Source organism: Hyaena hyaena, unplaced genomic scaffold (genome assembly GCF_003009895.1).
Source record: "Hyaena hyaena isolate Hyena2069 unplaced genomic scaffold, ASM300989v1 scaffold_263, whole genome shotgun sequence".
In the NCBI taxonomy this organism is placed as follows: Eukaryota; Metazoa; Chordata; class Mammalia; order Carnivora; family Hyaenidae; genus Hyaena; species Hyaena hyaena.
This window is the reverse complement of record NW_024080897.1, coordinates 1,484,528-1,500,158: the sequence shown is the minus strand read 5'-3', so window position 1 is coordinate 1,500,158 and position 15,631 is coordinate 1,484,528. Positions and strand designations below refer to the sequence as shown.

The 15,631-nt window shown below is 46.7% G+C and overlaps 1 protein-coding gene across 2 annotated transcripts in view; it reads left to right on the top strand.

The window, feature by feature from the left end:
- Positions 1 to 2,319: 2,319 nt before the first annotated feature.
- The window catches only part of DZIP1 (DAZ interacting zinc finger protein 1), a 54,955-nt gene continuing 41,643 nt past the window's right edge, over positions 2,320 to 15,631 (top strand). For both annotated transcript variants that reach the window (XM_039245713.1, XM_039245712.1), the window contains exons 1-7: positions 2,320 to 2,566; positions 3,256 to 3,350; positions 3,712 to 3,931; positions 4,688 to 4,926; positions 5,010 to 5,558; positions 12,579 to 12,663; positions 15,322 to 15,446. In XM_039245713.1, the coding sequence (XP_039101644.1) occupies positions 4,924 to 4,926; positions 5,010 to 5,558; positions 12,579 to 12,663; positions 15,322 to 15,446 (762 nt within the window). In that variant the 5' untranslated portion in view covers positions 2,320 to 2,566; positions 3,256 to 3,350; positions 3,712 to 3,931; positions 4,688 to 4,923. The remainder of the gene's footprint in view (positions 2,567 to 3,255; positions 3,351 to 3,711; positions 3,932 to 4,687; positions 4,927 to 5,009; positions 5,559 to 12,578; positions 12,664 to 15,321; positions 15,447 to 15,631) is intronic.

The following is a 15,631-nucleotide window of genomic DNA, read 5'->3' as shown; positions in this document are numbered from 1 at the left end:
GTGCAATTTTCATTGTCTCACACTTGCTATTTTCAAACAAGAGAAATAGAAACAAAATTTTGAAATAAATTAAGCTACATTTTTGTATATTTACTATAAGAATCAATATACACCAATACTTCCATTTCCCTTTTTTAGGATATTTCTGTCTTCAGAAAATACTTATTTTTTTAAAATTTTTTTTAATGTTTTATTTATTTCTAGGAGAGAGAGAGAGAGATAGCGTGAGCAGGGGAGGGTCAGAGAGAGAAGGAGTGACAGACTCTGAGACAGGCTCCAAGTTCTGAGCTGGCAGTCAGCACAGAGCCCGACATGGGGCTCAAACCCACGAACCGCGAGATCATAACCTAAGCGAAAGTCGGACGCTTAACCGACTAAGCCACCCAGGCGCCCCTTCAGAAAATACTTATTTGAGCATTTGCTACAAGCTCAACATGCTAGAATACTTGAAGTTCTCATTGTCTATTGGAGACAGATACCTAAACTTGCTTTTTCTTTTCTTTTCTTTTCTTTTCTTTTTGTTTTTGTTTTTGAGAGAGAGAAAGAGAGAGAACATGAGCAGGGGAGGGGCAGAGAGACACAGAAGCAGGCTCTAGTCTCTGAGCTGTCAGCACAAATCCTGATGCAGGGCTAGAACCTGTGAACCCCAAGATCATGACCTGAGCAGAAGTCTAACACTTAACCAACTGAGTCACCCTGGCGCCCCCCCCCCCCATGTAGCTTCTTAAAAGCGAATTATGTAATTATCACAGCCACTCCCTGCTGGGCTGTGCTAACTGGTAGAAGAAGTTTGAAGGGACCAAGAATGTAGGATTGATTGCAATGGCCATGCCAAAGTCAACTGGTTCACTTTGTTTCTTCCAACTCTGCATATGTGGGGTACTGTACTGACAGTGGGGGATGAGGGATACAAGTAACTCAAATGGTGTATCATCAAATAATGTTTAACAATCATCCTACACACTCACACTCACACACATGCCAGAAAGAGCTACAGAGTATAGACTTTGCAAAGCAATGGCCTTACTACTTCATAACGCCCAAAAATTCTACCTAGAGATCTTTACCCATTCTACTTCAGAGGATTCTTACAGGATCTTGGATTCACTTTCCAATTTAAGCATTTTAAAATTCAACAAATTTTCGGGCGCCTGGGTGGCTCAGTCGGGTGAGCGTGATGACTTCAGCTCAGGTCATGATGTCACAGTTCGGGAGTTGGAGCCGCAGATAGGGCTCCGTGCTGACAGCTGAAAACCTGGAGCCTGCTTCTGATCATGTGTCTCCCCCTTTCTCTGCCTCTGCCCTGCTTGCACTGTCTCTCTCTCAAAAATAAATAAACATTTAAAAGAATCCAACAAGATTTAAAATCTCACCAAGGCTGTGCAAGGCCTCATGATTTCAAGTAAAAACTAAAGAAAGCAATTCACAAAAATACTTATTGAGCCACTACTATGCTTAAAGCCTTGTGCTAAATAAAGTGCGGTGCCAAATGGATAGGGTCAGGGAGAAGTGCAGGGATGAGCATTTTACTCAAATATGTTCCCATCCTGCAAAGATTCTGCCGTTACTTCTTTCTAAGTGAAGAACATTAGAGCAGACGTTACAATTATGCAAAAGACGCACGCAAATTCCTCACTGTGGGTCAAGCTCGTGGCTGTTATAAATGATACATGAATACATATTTTCCGGACTACTCCTTATTTTAAAATACTGAATTCTGTCCAACTGTCAGACCAAGTGTTCCAATTTTAGGTTAAAAAAAAAATCATACTACTCTTGAACCGCGACATCCCCCCCTCCCCCGCCCCCACCGCCAAACTTTGTTCCAACAGAGATTCTGCCTCGCGTCGTAAAGTGGACAGAACCGAAAGAGGCGCGGAAACCTCGGTGGGTTCACCCCGTGGGTGCTTCTGTGCACAGACCGCGATCCCGTTTTCCACGTCACTCGAGTGCACAGCTGCGTTAGATGGCCTCCTCCAGGTCCCTTGCATCTGCAGGCTTCTGCACTGAAAACTCATCTCTTCTTGGGAGCGAATTCACATAAAGCCCCTAGCTGAGGGCCAGGCCACCCGAGAGGTTGGACCGAATCTGGTTTCTCTTTGAAAAGCCTTCCTGGGGAGAACACCCCACGCCAGCAACAGAGCGCGCCCCGGCACCACGTGTCTGCACCAACGGCGGGATTGGCGGAGCGCGTTTCAGCGCTGCGGTCTAGACGCGCGCGGTCCCGCCCCGCTGCCAGAGGAGCTGGGACGCGGAGCGCGGAGGCCGGAGGGGGAGCGCAGAGGGGAGGGGGGCGGGAGGGGGGTGGGGGATCCCGAGGCGCCAGAGGCCCGGAGTCTGGAAAGGCCCGAACGGCGCCAGGCCCGCCGCGCCACAACTTGCCCAAACCAGACAGGCTTCCTCCTGCGCCCTGGAAGAAGGAGCCGGCCCGCCGCTTCCCGCTCGGCGGCTCCTCGGCCTCCGCGGGCCCCGCCTGCGCCAGCAGCGCCTCTGGGGTCTGGGCCCCCCGGCGTCGCCCCCAGTCCGCCTGCAGCGCCCGGCGCCCGCCGAGGAGCGCGCAACTGGGGTGAGCCGAGCCCCGGGATGCGCCCGGAGACCTTGGGAGCTCGCGGCGGACCGGGCATCTCGGGGCCCGCGAAGCCGGGGCCTCCTCCCGCTTCCGCCGGCTGCCAGCCGAGGCGCTGCAGCCCCCGCCCGCACGGCTGCGGCAGCCCCCGCTCTCAGTTTACCTTCTCGCGGGCCGCGCCGAGCCCTCGCCGGAGCCCGCCTAATCCGGCCTTGGTCTTTGCGGGTTCAGCGGGCCGGCCCCGCAATGCACCGCAGTGGACTGGGCGCCGCGCGGGGCTGCTGCCCAGCCGCGGGGGGGGGGGGCGGAGGGAGCGAGAAAGCGTGCCCCCTTCTTTCCTGTTCCGGCCATCTTGCGACCCAGATTCCACCGAGGGGCAGGGATGGCCAGCAGCGCGGCGCTCGGGGCCGGAGAGGCCGCGGCGGACGCAGACCCGCAGCTCGGCCCGCGCGCCTCCTCCCTGGACCGCGGTGGGGGGCGCGCACAGCCCTCTCCTTCGGCTCCAGGGGGCCCGGGCCCGGAACCCGAGTGGATCCCTTAGCAGGCCAGAGGCACAGAAAATAGGGGGGGGGGGGGTACAGCCCGGCAGCTGCCAGTTATTTAACTAAGCGCCGAATTCATTCAATCATTCTTCATCCACGTGTCCATTTGGCAAATTCTCAGCGCCTCGGGGTGCCTGTCGTTGCCAGGTGCTGGGGACAGACGGTGAGCAAGAGAAACACGGCCCTTGTTCCCGCTGATCTGCAGTCCGGTGGATGGAGCCCACAGGACACAGACTTGCCAGGTCGGTAACCTGACGTCCTTTAAACAGATAGGGAAACTGAGGCCAGGACTGACATAACCTGTCCTAAGTCAAGCAGCAAGTCAATGGAGGGATCGAACTTTGAACCTAGATCTTTAATTTTACCCCGGCTGCAGTGAGCCGTTAATAGTTCTTTTTTCCTAACGGCCCATTGCAAGTGGTTTGGATGTACAGTTTATATGAAGTCATAGGAAGTGCATGCTTCATTTCTTGGATGCTTTCATGTGGGTTTATTTCTAGTTCCCCATATCCGAAAGTGCTAAAAATATTTGATATTACGACCTGCCTTGAAGTTACTCGGAATTGTACTTTCCTTTCTCATTTTGGCATATCTGGCTGTTAGGAAAGAAAAAAATTTTCCTGATGGTTGGTCCAAGCAGGGACGCCCCGGCGGATTGAGGAATGCCTGGCTTTTTGAGGAATTGTGGGGATTGAGGAATGTGGTGGCCACAGGCACCACCCAGAAGACCCCAAGAATGAAGGGCCTGATGTCTTCAAGTTGCTGCTAGACATATTCTAGCCTCTCCAGATAACAGAATGCCGCTGCCTCGCAAGTTTGTAAGGTAAACACCTGGGCCCTCTAAAACTTGATGATACAAAGCTGATGGTTAAGGTTCCCCTCCATAAAATTCTTTTTTTTTACCTTCACGGTGGAAAACGTATCCTTTTAAAAAGACAAGTATAAAATTTTAGCATCTCTGGAAGTTACTTGACTTGTACTTTTATCGGTATCTTATATTCATACTGAGGCATCCATAAGGGAAAACAGACCCCGTTTTAAAAAGTATTTTGGGCGCAAGAAACTTAGAAAGCCTGCCATCAAATATCATTAGCTCTGCCACAGATTTAATTTTTTAAGCTTTATTGAGATATAATGTACACATGCACCCTTACTTTTCAATGTACAATACGATAAAGTCTGACAAACGTATATACCCCGGTGATCAACAAACAGCACAATCAAAACGCGGAATTTTTCGGTGATACCCCCGCAAGGTGTCTTCCTGCTGTTTTGCAGCCGATTTCCCTCCATCCCATTTAATTCAACATAGTTTTGCTGTTTAACGTTTCTTGAGTTTGTGTGTAAAAGATGAGGGTGCATAGGCATTTCTGGTCTCAAAATCTAAGGTGAGGACAGGAGTGAATAAGCAGAGGTGAGGGGCTGGAACAGGAAGTTCCCGGGGATGTGGCTCCCCACGCCTTCGGCACAGGGGGTGTCAGTCCCAAAGCCAGGGAGGGTGGCGGCCCTGGGAGTGGCTCTCCGGAGGTGCTCCCTCGGGTGGCCGGGCTCGCCCACGGGGTCTTCTCTGGTCCCGCAGGGCCCTGGGCGCACGCTGACCGCGCGGGGCCGGCGCGCCCTTCGCTCCAGGTCCCGGTCGGGGCGTTGCCATAGCAACGGGCTGGACGCCCAGACCTGAGGCCGCCGCCGCCGCCGCCGCCGCCGGAGACCCGGCCACCTCCCGCTCCCGAGGGTGGGGCGGCGGCGGCCCGGGCGGCGTAGACGCGACCGCCCCCTCCTCGGCTACGCACGGAGGCGGCGGATTTGCTTCCAAGCATGGTAAGTAGGAGCGGGGAGGTCGGGCTGCCCCAGCTCGGGGCCCCCAGCCCCCTCAGCGCCCCCACGCCGTCTCCTTCCCGCAGCCCTTCCAGAAGCACGTCTACTACCCGCTGCCCGGCGGCCTGGAAGGGCCCGACGCGCCCGCGGCGGCCGCGGCCCCCATGGCCTGTGGCCCCCCCAGCGTGGCGTCGGGGCCCCTGCCCTTCTTCCAGTTCCGGCCGCGGCTGGAGAGCGTGGACTGGCGGCGGCTGAGCGCCATCGACGTGGACAAGGTGGCGGGGGCGGTGGACGTGCTCACGCTGCAGGAGAACATCATGAACATCACCTTCTGCAAGCTGGAGGACGAGAAGTGCCCGCACTGCCAGTCGGGGGTGGACCCGGTGCTGCTGAAGCTCATCCGCCTGGCGCAGCTCACCATCGAGTACCTGCTGCACTCGCAGGACTTCCTCACCTCGCAGCTGCGCCTCCTGGAGGAGCGGCTGCGCCTCAGCCTGGCCGACGGCGAGCAGGGCAAGAAGCTGCTCGCCAAGCAGGCCGGCGAGATCAAGCTGCTCAGGGAAGAGTGTAAACGCAGGAAAAAGATGATCTCGACCCAGCAGCTGATGATGGAGGCCAAAGCCAGCTATTACCAGGTGGGACGCTGCGTTGTGATTCCAGTTCATAATCCAGTACAGTCGTCGATCGTTGCATTCTTTTTTTCTTTGTAAGGTTTTTACTGCAAATCAGAAGAAACAGCATAGTTAAGCAAAAGAGTAACTTTAACCATCAGCTGACCTGCTTCGTTACCTTCTGTAGACAACCACAGGATTAATAATTAAACAAGCAATGTTGTCTGCGGTGCTTTACTGAAGTCATCTTTATAAACCATGGCTATTTAAGAGACTGTGTCCTCCTTCTAATCGATGTAATGAAAAATAAACCAGGGGCGAATTGCTGTTGACGAGTGCCCCCCATATGATCTGGAATGATTAAATTTGTGGGGTTTTTATTTCAAGATATTTTCAAACTTGCTGAAAAGTTGTAAGAATCGTGCAAAGAACTTCATATACCCCTCACCCAGATTCTCCAGTTATTAACGTGTGCCACATTTGCTTTATTTTCTCATTCTCTATATACATATTATTATTTTTGAACTCTTGGCCAATGAGTTCCAGACTCCTGAATAGTTCAATATGCACATCTCCTAACAACAAGAACACTGACTAATGTAACGATATCAGTGATATAGAACAACAGTATTTGTTAATTGGACAGGTAGTGTTTTAAATATATTTTATTGGGGCACCTGGGTACATCAGTTGGCTAAGCATCTGACTCTTGATTTTGGCTCAGTCGTGAGATCTGGCCCCGAGGCCTGCTCTGTGCGAGCATAGAGCCTGCTTAGGATTCTCTCTCCTTCTCTCTCTCTGTCTCTACCCCAATGGCACGTGTGCTCTCTCTCTCTTTCAAAATAAATGAACATATTAAAAATAAAGTAAAATATATTTTATTAATGTAACAATAGTATTTTAAAAATTAAAACCTCTTGCTCTTCTGTTTTTAATCTTTAATTATTATGGGTTAGATATTGAGCTAAGATAAATATTGTAATTTTTGAGTGTAGCGGAAATCAATTGTCCATATTTTTTTATTGATTAGGTGGAGGAAATGCAAAGGGTATCAACAAGTTATCAAAGTAAGGAACAGGCTGACAAGACCCATTTCATACCCTTACTTTGTAGTCCACTTTGGCTAAAGATGAATTAAAAGGCCGCAGTGAATGGGTGCCTGGCTGGTTCAGTTGGTAGAGTGTGTGACTCTTGATCTTAGGGTTGTGAGTTTAAGCCCCATGGTAGGAGTAGAGTTTACTGGAAAAAAAAAATCCTCAGTGGACTTAGGTACCAGTGGCATGAGTAATGCAGAGAACTGGGTGTAGGCACAGATTATGGTGTGGTTTTTAGTGCTTAACACTGACCCAACAGGAGCCTTGAGAGAAGGGTACTTAAGATAGGTGAATGATTGGCACAGAATACTGTTAGAAAGGCTTAGTGTCTAGCCTTTGGCACACAACCCCGAGATACAGTCCTCAAATGACACCTGATGTTGCTAATTGCCTATTTGTTTCTTAAATGCCATGTAGAAAGTACATATTTATAAATACTGTTGATATGGTCTATCAATATATCTGTTACACAGTGAGTAGAATAGGTTCTATCTAAACATTAGAAATAGCTTTGGTAGTAATCAGTGACATGTTAAAAGCTATCACATACAAAAATTTTTTGTTTATGAATATTTTTTCATTCTAGTTACTATAGAAAGAGCTGTTAGTAAAGATTTTCAAGTGTGAATGATATACATGAATAAAGGTAAGGGCTCCGTTTTGTTAAATGAGTGATACCTGCCAAGTCGGCCACTCAGCAGAGTCCCTGAATGACACGTCTGGTGTATGGCATGCCCTGAGGTGACCATGAAGAGGTAGGATTGCCCAGACCACTTATTCCTACTTAGTGCGGTATAGATACACTCTGCTCTCTTAGGTGCCTTTCCATTATCTCTTGATGGACTCTGAGCAGTTTGAGCCCTTTAGGATGACAGTTCCAGGGTTAGACTGCCTGGGTTTGAATCCTAACCCTTCCACCATGCAAGTCTGTTAACATCTAGACCTCAGTTTCCTCATCTGGAAAATGAAAGCAATAGTAGTAGGTATCTTTTAGGGCTGTTCTGACGATTCCATGAGCTAATGCACGTGCAGCATAAGGAAATCTCAGCAAACGGCATCTGACATGTGCATGTTGATTTCCATACTGGCTTCTTGGTAGTGAGCTGTGACTCCCCAGGATCTCTGCAAGACTTCCCACCTTTCCTAGGAGATGAAGAGCGGTGGTACAGAAAGAAGGCCAGGGGTCGCAGTGACAATCCCATAAGAAGTGGTGATTCAGGGAGGGGAAGTCAAGTCTGCTGCTAAGAATAATGACACATAAGCCAGCTGGGGTTCCGAGATGTTACAATTATTTTAACTCCAGGTTTGGACGTTTGGGGATATTTGACCTGTGATAAAATTTATAGGAAGACAATTGATGTTGCTTAAATAGCTATTTGATTTTAGTCTGCAGTCATGAATTTGTGTTTAAATAGAGACCTCCAACATCTGGGGAAGTCTCATGGCCATGTGTAAAGGTCAGTGTGTGCCAGTGATGTGTCTGTCAAATTATTTTCTTAAATAGAAGCTTAAAAAATGCCAATGTATCATAAGAGGACTTAGACTCCTTCTAGGAAGAACTTTTGTTTTCAAGCTGGAGACTCTGATTCCTGTCTATGCTTTAGCACTACAGGCAGATTTTGGAATCTGTGTCAGTGATTTTCTGACCCTGCTTGCAGTTTTTCAGTGTCTTGGAGTTGGAGATGAGTGTTGGGATAGGAAGAGCATGCATCTTTTTCTGGGTTGATTAAGCGTCTGACTTCAGCTCAGGTCATGATCTCACGGTTTGTGAGTTTGAGCTCTGCATTGGGCCCTTTGCTATCAGCACAGAGCCCAATGCAGATCCTCTGTTTCCCTCTCTCTCTGCCACTCTCCCTGCTCTCTCTCTCAAAAATAAATGAACATTAGAACAAAAAAAAAAAAGAAAAGAAAAAGAAAAAGCACACATTTTGCAGTTAGAGAGACCTAGGTTAAACTATGCATCTGATAATACTATGACCCAATTTGTTCCCCGCATCCTTAACCAACCTCTGGCAACCACTGATCTTTTTACTGTCTCTGTAATTTTGCCTTTTCCAGAATGTTATGTAGTTGGAATCACTCAGGATATAGCCTTTTCAGGTTGGTTTCTTTTACTTAAGAATATGCACTTAATGTCCTTCCATGTCTTATCTATCTGGTTACCTACTGAAGAACATCTTCGTTGCTTCCAAGCTTTGGCAATTATGAATAAAACTGCCATAAACAGATACGTGCGCAGGTTTCTGTGTGGACATAGGTTTTCAGCTCCTTTGGGTAAATGCCAAGGAGTGCAATTGCTCAATCATATGGAAAGAGTACATATAGTTTGGTAAGAAACCACCAAAGTGGCTGCATCATTTTGGATTCCCACCAGTGATGGATGAGAGTTCTGTTGTTCCACATCTTTGCGTGCATTTGGTGATGTCCGTGCTCTGGATTTTGGCCATTCTAATGGGTGTAGGGTGGTAGCTCATTGTCTAAATTTGCATTTCCCTAATGACACATTATGTGGAACATCTTTTCCTATGCTTAATTGCCATCTGTGTATCTTCTTTGGTCAGGTGTCTATTCCAGTCTTTCGCCTATTTTGTAGTTTTTTGTTTTCTTCTTGTTGAGTTTAAGAGTTCTTTGTATATTTTGCGTAACAGTCCTTTATCAGTTGTGTGTCTTTTGCAAATGTTTTCTCCCAATCTGTGGCATGTCTTCTCATTTTCTTCACATTGTCCTTTGCAGAGCAGAAGTTTTGAATTTTAATGAAGTCTTGTTTATCAGTTACTTCTTTTTTAAAAATGTATTTCTTTATTTTGAGAGAGAGAGAGAGAAAGAGAGAGAGAACATGCACATGAGGGAGGGGCAGGGAGAAAGGGAAAGAGAGAGAATCCCAAGCAGGCTCCACACTGTGACATTGTGGAGCCCCACTCAGGGCTTGAACTCATGAACCATGGAATCATGATCTAAGCCAAGATAAAGCAAGATGAAGCCAAGATAAACAACTTGGTTGCTTAACCAACTGAGCCACCCAGGTGCCCTCAATTATTTCTTTCATGGATTGTGTCTTTGGTGTTGAATCTAAAATGGAGTCATCGAGATCTTCTATGTTTTCTTCTATGTTATGTTTTAGGAGTTTTATCGTTTTGCATTTTACATTTGGACTGGTAATCCCTTTTGAGTTAGGTTTTGTGAAGGATATGAAGTCTGTGTCAACATTCATTTTTTTGCGGATGTCCAGTTGTTCTGGCACCATTGTTGAAGAAACTGTCTTTGTTCCATTGTATTGCTTTTGCTCCTTTGTCAAAGATGAGGTGGTGGTCTTTATATAGGTTTATTTCTGGGCACTCTCTTCTGCTCCACTGATCTGTTTGTCTGTTCCTTGGACAATACCATACTGTCTTGATTACTGTAGCTTTATATAGTAAAGCCATAAAGTTGAGCAGCATCAGTCCTCCAACTTTGTCTTTCTCCTTCAATACCTTGTTGGCTATTTTGGGACCTTTGCTTCTTCATACAAACTTTAGAATCAGTTTGTTGTTATCCACAAAATACCTTGTTGGGATTTTTATTGGGATTGCATTGAATCTGTAGATCAACATAGGGAAAATTGACATCTTGACAATATTGAGTCTTCTTATCCATTAACACGGATATTCATTTATTCTTTGATTTGCTCTTCAGAACTTTGTAGTTTCCCTCATATAGATCTTGTACATGTTTTATTTGTTTTGAGAGAGAGTAGATATGCACGTGAAAACATGAGCAGGGTAGGGACAGAGAGAGAGGGAGAGAGAGAATCTTAAGCAGGCTCCATCCCCAGCATAGAGCCTGACTCTGGGCTTGATCTCACAACCATGAGATCATGACCTGAGCCAAACTCAAGAGCTGGACACTTAACCTGCTGAGCCAACCAGGTGCCACTAGATCTCATACCTATTTTGTTGAATTCATACATAAGTATTCATTTTTCAGGTGCTGATGTAAAGGGTGGTATATTACTGGAATATAGGAAAGCAGTTGACGTTAGTATATTAACCTTATATCCCACAACTTTGCTATACCTGGTTGTTAGTTACAGAGTTATTGTGGGGTTTTTTGTTTGTTTTGTTTTGTTTGTTTGTCAATTCTTTGGGATTTTCTATACAGACTTTAATGTCATCTACAAACAAAGAAAATTCTGTATCTTCCCTCCTAATCTGTATATATGTCGCTTCCTTTTCCTTGCCTTATTGCATTAGCAAGGACTTCCAGTACGATGATGAAAGGCAGTGGTGAAAAGGAACATCCTTGCTTTGTACCTGATCTTAGTGCGGAAGCTTTGAGTTTGTCCACTATTAAGTATGATATTAGCTGCAGGTCTTTACCAAGTTGGGAAAGTTCCCCTCTCCCTGGAGTTTTTAACTCTTAGACTCTTCCACTGAGCCTCCAGCAATTTGTCATAGTTTAGGTTTTCTGACCCCTTCTTACCCTGAGTTCATGGCTTTTCTATATGATTCAAATAGTTAAAGTATCTATTTTTCATTTTTATAAATTAAAAGTCACACTTTCCAGATGGCCTCATCCTTTCCTTTCTCCAGTGCTGTGCCTGGCCCTGGAGCCCACAATGGCATCTGAGTCCAGTGGGCAGCCCGTGACGTACTAAACCCAGGCAGTCACCAACAGCAGAGAAGGCCGGAAAGATACTTTAAAGATTCCCTGAAATGCAGTGCCAAAAAACATGCCATAATGCTGGTCTTCTGGGACAGAGACCTGAGCTTCTGATGCAGTAATAGTGATTTGGAGTAAGGCGATACTGTACATGAATAGAAGAATATGCTAGTAGCATAATGGAGCTGCAGCTGCAAAATCCAAACTAGAAAAGTCTGTAGGACATGTGTTTGGTTTCTTCAGCAATCCTAACCAATGAAGTGAACTAATGAATACTAACAAATGAAATATATAATATCCAGGTTTTAATTCAGGGTAATCCAGGAACGAAGATATGATGAAACAAGTTGAATTTTTGCTTAAAATTTGAATCCTTGTTAAAGTGGAAAATAGAAATATTTGTGGAATTTTTTTTTCAGTAAAATTCATTTTAGGAGGCCAGGTATTTCTGAGCATGTGTTCCGTCATTTATTAATGCTGGGCTCTAGGGATAATGCTATGAATAAGACAGACAAGAGCCCACGCTGTCAGGAATGTGACAGAGTGTGGTCACACAGCGACTGGCAGGAGGGCCATCCGCCAAGGTCTCGTTGAGAACGTCCCCCATGTGGAAGACGCTCCAGGAATGACTCCTGAATGTCAGGAAGAAGCCATGGGAGGAAGGTCTGGGGAAGGTTCAGGCCAGGCACGAGCTAATGCAGAGGCTGAATTTGGCCTGCTCGAGGGACAGAAAGAAGACTGGCATGGCTGGAGTGTCTCGAACAAGTTGGTGACAGGCTGGGACCCACCTGTGTAATGGGAGCAGCATCCAGCATCCCTGCATGCGCCCAGATGAGCTACCCTGGCCTTCAGGAGAAAGCTGTCCCCACCTTGTGCTCAGTTTGGGGAGAACACTCTAGTTTTCAGTTGTCTCTTTAGTCCTGCTTTTATATCCCTTGCCAGGATGATATCTTTTGGGGGAATGTTCCCAAGAGGTGGTGCTTTAGGCACCCCAATTTTATTTTTTTTTTAATTTTTTAAAATTTTTATTTATTTCTAGGGGAGAGAGAGAGAGAGAGAGAAGACAGCGTGAGCAGGGAAGGGTCAGAGAGAGAGGGAGACACAGAATCTGAAATAGGCTCCAGGCTCTGAGCTGGAGGTCAGCACAGAGCCCGACGCGGGGCTCGAACCCACGAACCGCGAGATCATAACCTAAGCGAAAGTCAGACACTTAACTGACTAAGCCACCCAGGCACCCCACCCCAATTTTAATTGAACTAGGTGGGAGGGCACTTGTTACAGACACTCAGATTTGTTGCTCTCTCCTTTTCAGTGCCATTTTTGTGATAAAGCCTTTATGAACCAAGCCTTTCTACAAAGTCACATTCAGCGCCGCCACCCTGAAGATTCTCACCTTGGTAAGTCACGAGCTCAACCTCACAGAGCTGTTTTCCTTTAGTACCTTTTTCTCTTTTTTTCAGCAAGACATGGTCCAGTGCATCTCTCAGTCCTTCTAAAATTATCATAGTCTTTGTTCATTCATGAAATATGGAGCCCCTGCTATGTGCCATGCACAGCATCAGGCCTGGGGCTGTGGGCACAAGCGAAACAGACCAAGTCCTGCCCTCTGGAGTCTTACATTCTGTTAGGAAAGGCAGAGGAGACACACTTAAATAAATGAGTGCTTCCTTTCAAACGGTGGCAAATGCAACAAATAAAATAAAACGAGAATGGGGTGGAGGTAGTCAGCAAAGTCTTCACGGAGGAGGCCCTATTTGATGAGAGACTGGATTGATGAGGAGGCCCAGGCTTGAGAAAAGCTGGGGAATGAATATCCCAGATACGGGGACTTCTGAGCGTCTGAGATGTGAGGGGCAGGCAGCACAGCGTGTTTGAGGATCAGATAGAAGGTCAGTGGAGTAGAGCAAGCAAGGCAGTAGCGTGCAGGGACATTGGCGGCGGGAGTGGGGGGGGCAGGTCATGTGGGGCATCGAAGGCCCCGGCCAGGAATGTGGGTAGTGACTGGTGGAAAGCGTAGGGGCCGTGGTGGAAACAGGTGGGGGAGTGAGGAGGTTGCCAGGGTAATGCAGGTGAGTGACGTGGCAAAAGGACCAGGGAAGACCAGAGCAGTGAAGCTGGAGAGGACGTGTTCTGCACAGAGCCACAGAGGTGTGACTCGGCGTGAGAACAAGAGAGTAAAGAAAGACAGTCCTGGACTTTGTCTTATACATTTGGGCAAGTGGCGTTGATGTCTACTGAGGTGAGGACCTCGGGGCGGCAAGTGGGTTGAGGAAGGAAGGAGAATCAGTGTGTGTGTTGGTCAGGGTAAACCTGAGGCACACGTACAAATGCCATGCAAGTGGAGATGCAGAGGGTCTGGAGGTCAAGGTAGAGGCCTGAGCTGGAGATACAAATCCAGGAGTCGTTAGCAGAGCTGGGCTGGATGGCTCACCTAGAGAGAGGAGAAGAGATGGCTAAGGGCCAGGCTTAAGCCTCTCCCAACATTAGGAGCTCAGGAGGTGCAGCCAGGGGGGTGAGAAATAGTTATGGAGGCAGAAAGGAGACCTGGGGAGTGGGTTGTCATGGAAACCCAGGGAAACAAGTGTTTCGCGGAAGGAGGCAGTGATCAATTTATTAAATGTTCCTGAGGCATAGGGTAAGCTGAGGACTAAGAATTGATTATTGCTGTCATGATGGCTGTTGCTGACCTTGACATAGCAGCTTTAGTGGATTGGTGGTAACAAAAGCCCAAGGGGAGTGAGCTGAGCTGAGAGTCAGGTGAGCCAGTGGTCATGTTGTAGACATTCACTTCAGTAAAGTTTGCTGGGAAAGACAGAAGAAATATGAGGCATTGTCTGGAAGGAAATGTGGAACCAAGGGAAAATTTGTGTTTCATTTGATGTGGGGGATATGAAGATGTGTTTGGGTGCTGATATGAATTAACTGTGTATAGAGGGGGAAAATAAAGAAATGAGAGGGCAGGAGTTCAGTGGCTTATCAACCGGATTTCCTGTTATTTAAATATTCTTAAAAGTAAAAAGTGCCAGGTCTATTTCTTACAGAACAGTACCCCTCAGAAACTCTCATTATGATCTTAAATGTTTTCAGTATGCATGTACTCTTAGCTTCTTACTAAGTACTTGCTCTCCCCTCCCTTTTTGGCCAGTCTGTTTCCATTCCTGCCTATTTCAGAAAAACAGATTGATTTAGGAAAATAGCTAAGCTTTGTATAAAAAACATGAATGGCATAAAATTCCCCTTGTAAGTAATGGACTGCTGATACAACTTAGCAACATAGTGGAGATATTGGGAAAGTTAAATATTTTAATTAATCTACCATTCTTCTGTGTGAAACTGACCTTCTTTCTTCTGTTTCAGTATCTTATTCTATCTCATACTCGTTTCAGAGAGTATTTCAGACTCTGAAATGAGTATTATTTCTTCAGGTCATCTTTGAGATTCTGACTTTCCACTTTGGCTTTCATACCTTGCATGTCTACACTCACAGACACATGTACATCCATTCAGTCATGTGCACATCTTCATGTAAGTACATGTACATAAGTATCTTTCCTTCACTTGTTGCTTCCTTTTACAACCTTCTGGTACCTCTTTTTGGCCCTGTGGACAGATTATGGCCCCAGTTTGCAGCTTGAATGCCAGCCTTGGATTGTCTTAGCACTGAAGGGGTTCTCAGGAGAGTGTGGTGGGAGCCAGAAAGATAGTAACCTGCCATGGAAGCTTCCCTTCTCTCCCTGAGGCAAGCATCTCAAAGAAGAGCCCAGGATTATTCCTCATCACCATTATTATTCCCCGAATGGGCTCTTGCATTGTCTCTGGAGGGCAGTCCTACACAGTGGCCGAAATAATCTGCTAAAAGTAATTCAGCGCCCAATAAAATGACTGGCTGCAAGTAAACACTCATGAGCAAAAATGGGCTCATGTGGCATGAAAAAGTAATAATATCCCAAGTCTGAGCAGTTTCCTTTGTCTTTGTCTTATCAATAAGACCCTGTAAGTTTTCAGATAGGTTTCAGAAGAGATGGTATTTTAATAAAATATTTCTGTTGCAACAGACTATAAGAAAAAGGCACAGACTGATAAGCTCCAGAGTGAGATTGACATGCTGAAGGAGCAGCTGCAGCTCACCAAGTCTCAGCTGGAGGCTGCACAGCACGCCCACGCCGTCAGGTTCTCTAAGGTAGGGTACCAAGTTCAGAAATGGTGGGATGGTGAAAAGGATCGGGATGAATTCCTTTTAAGTGTTAGGTGGAATTCACCAGTGAAGCCTCTGGTCCTGGGCTTTTCTTTGGTTTGGTTACTGAACTGATTCAATCTCCTTATTCATTATTGGTCTGTTCAGATTTTCTGCTTTTCCATGATTCA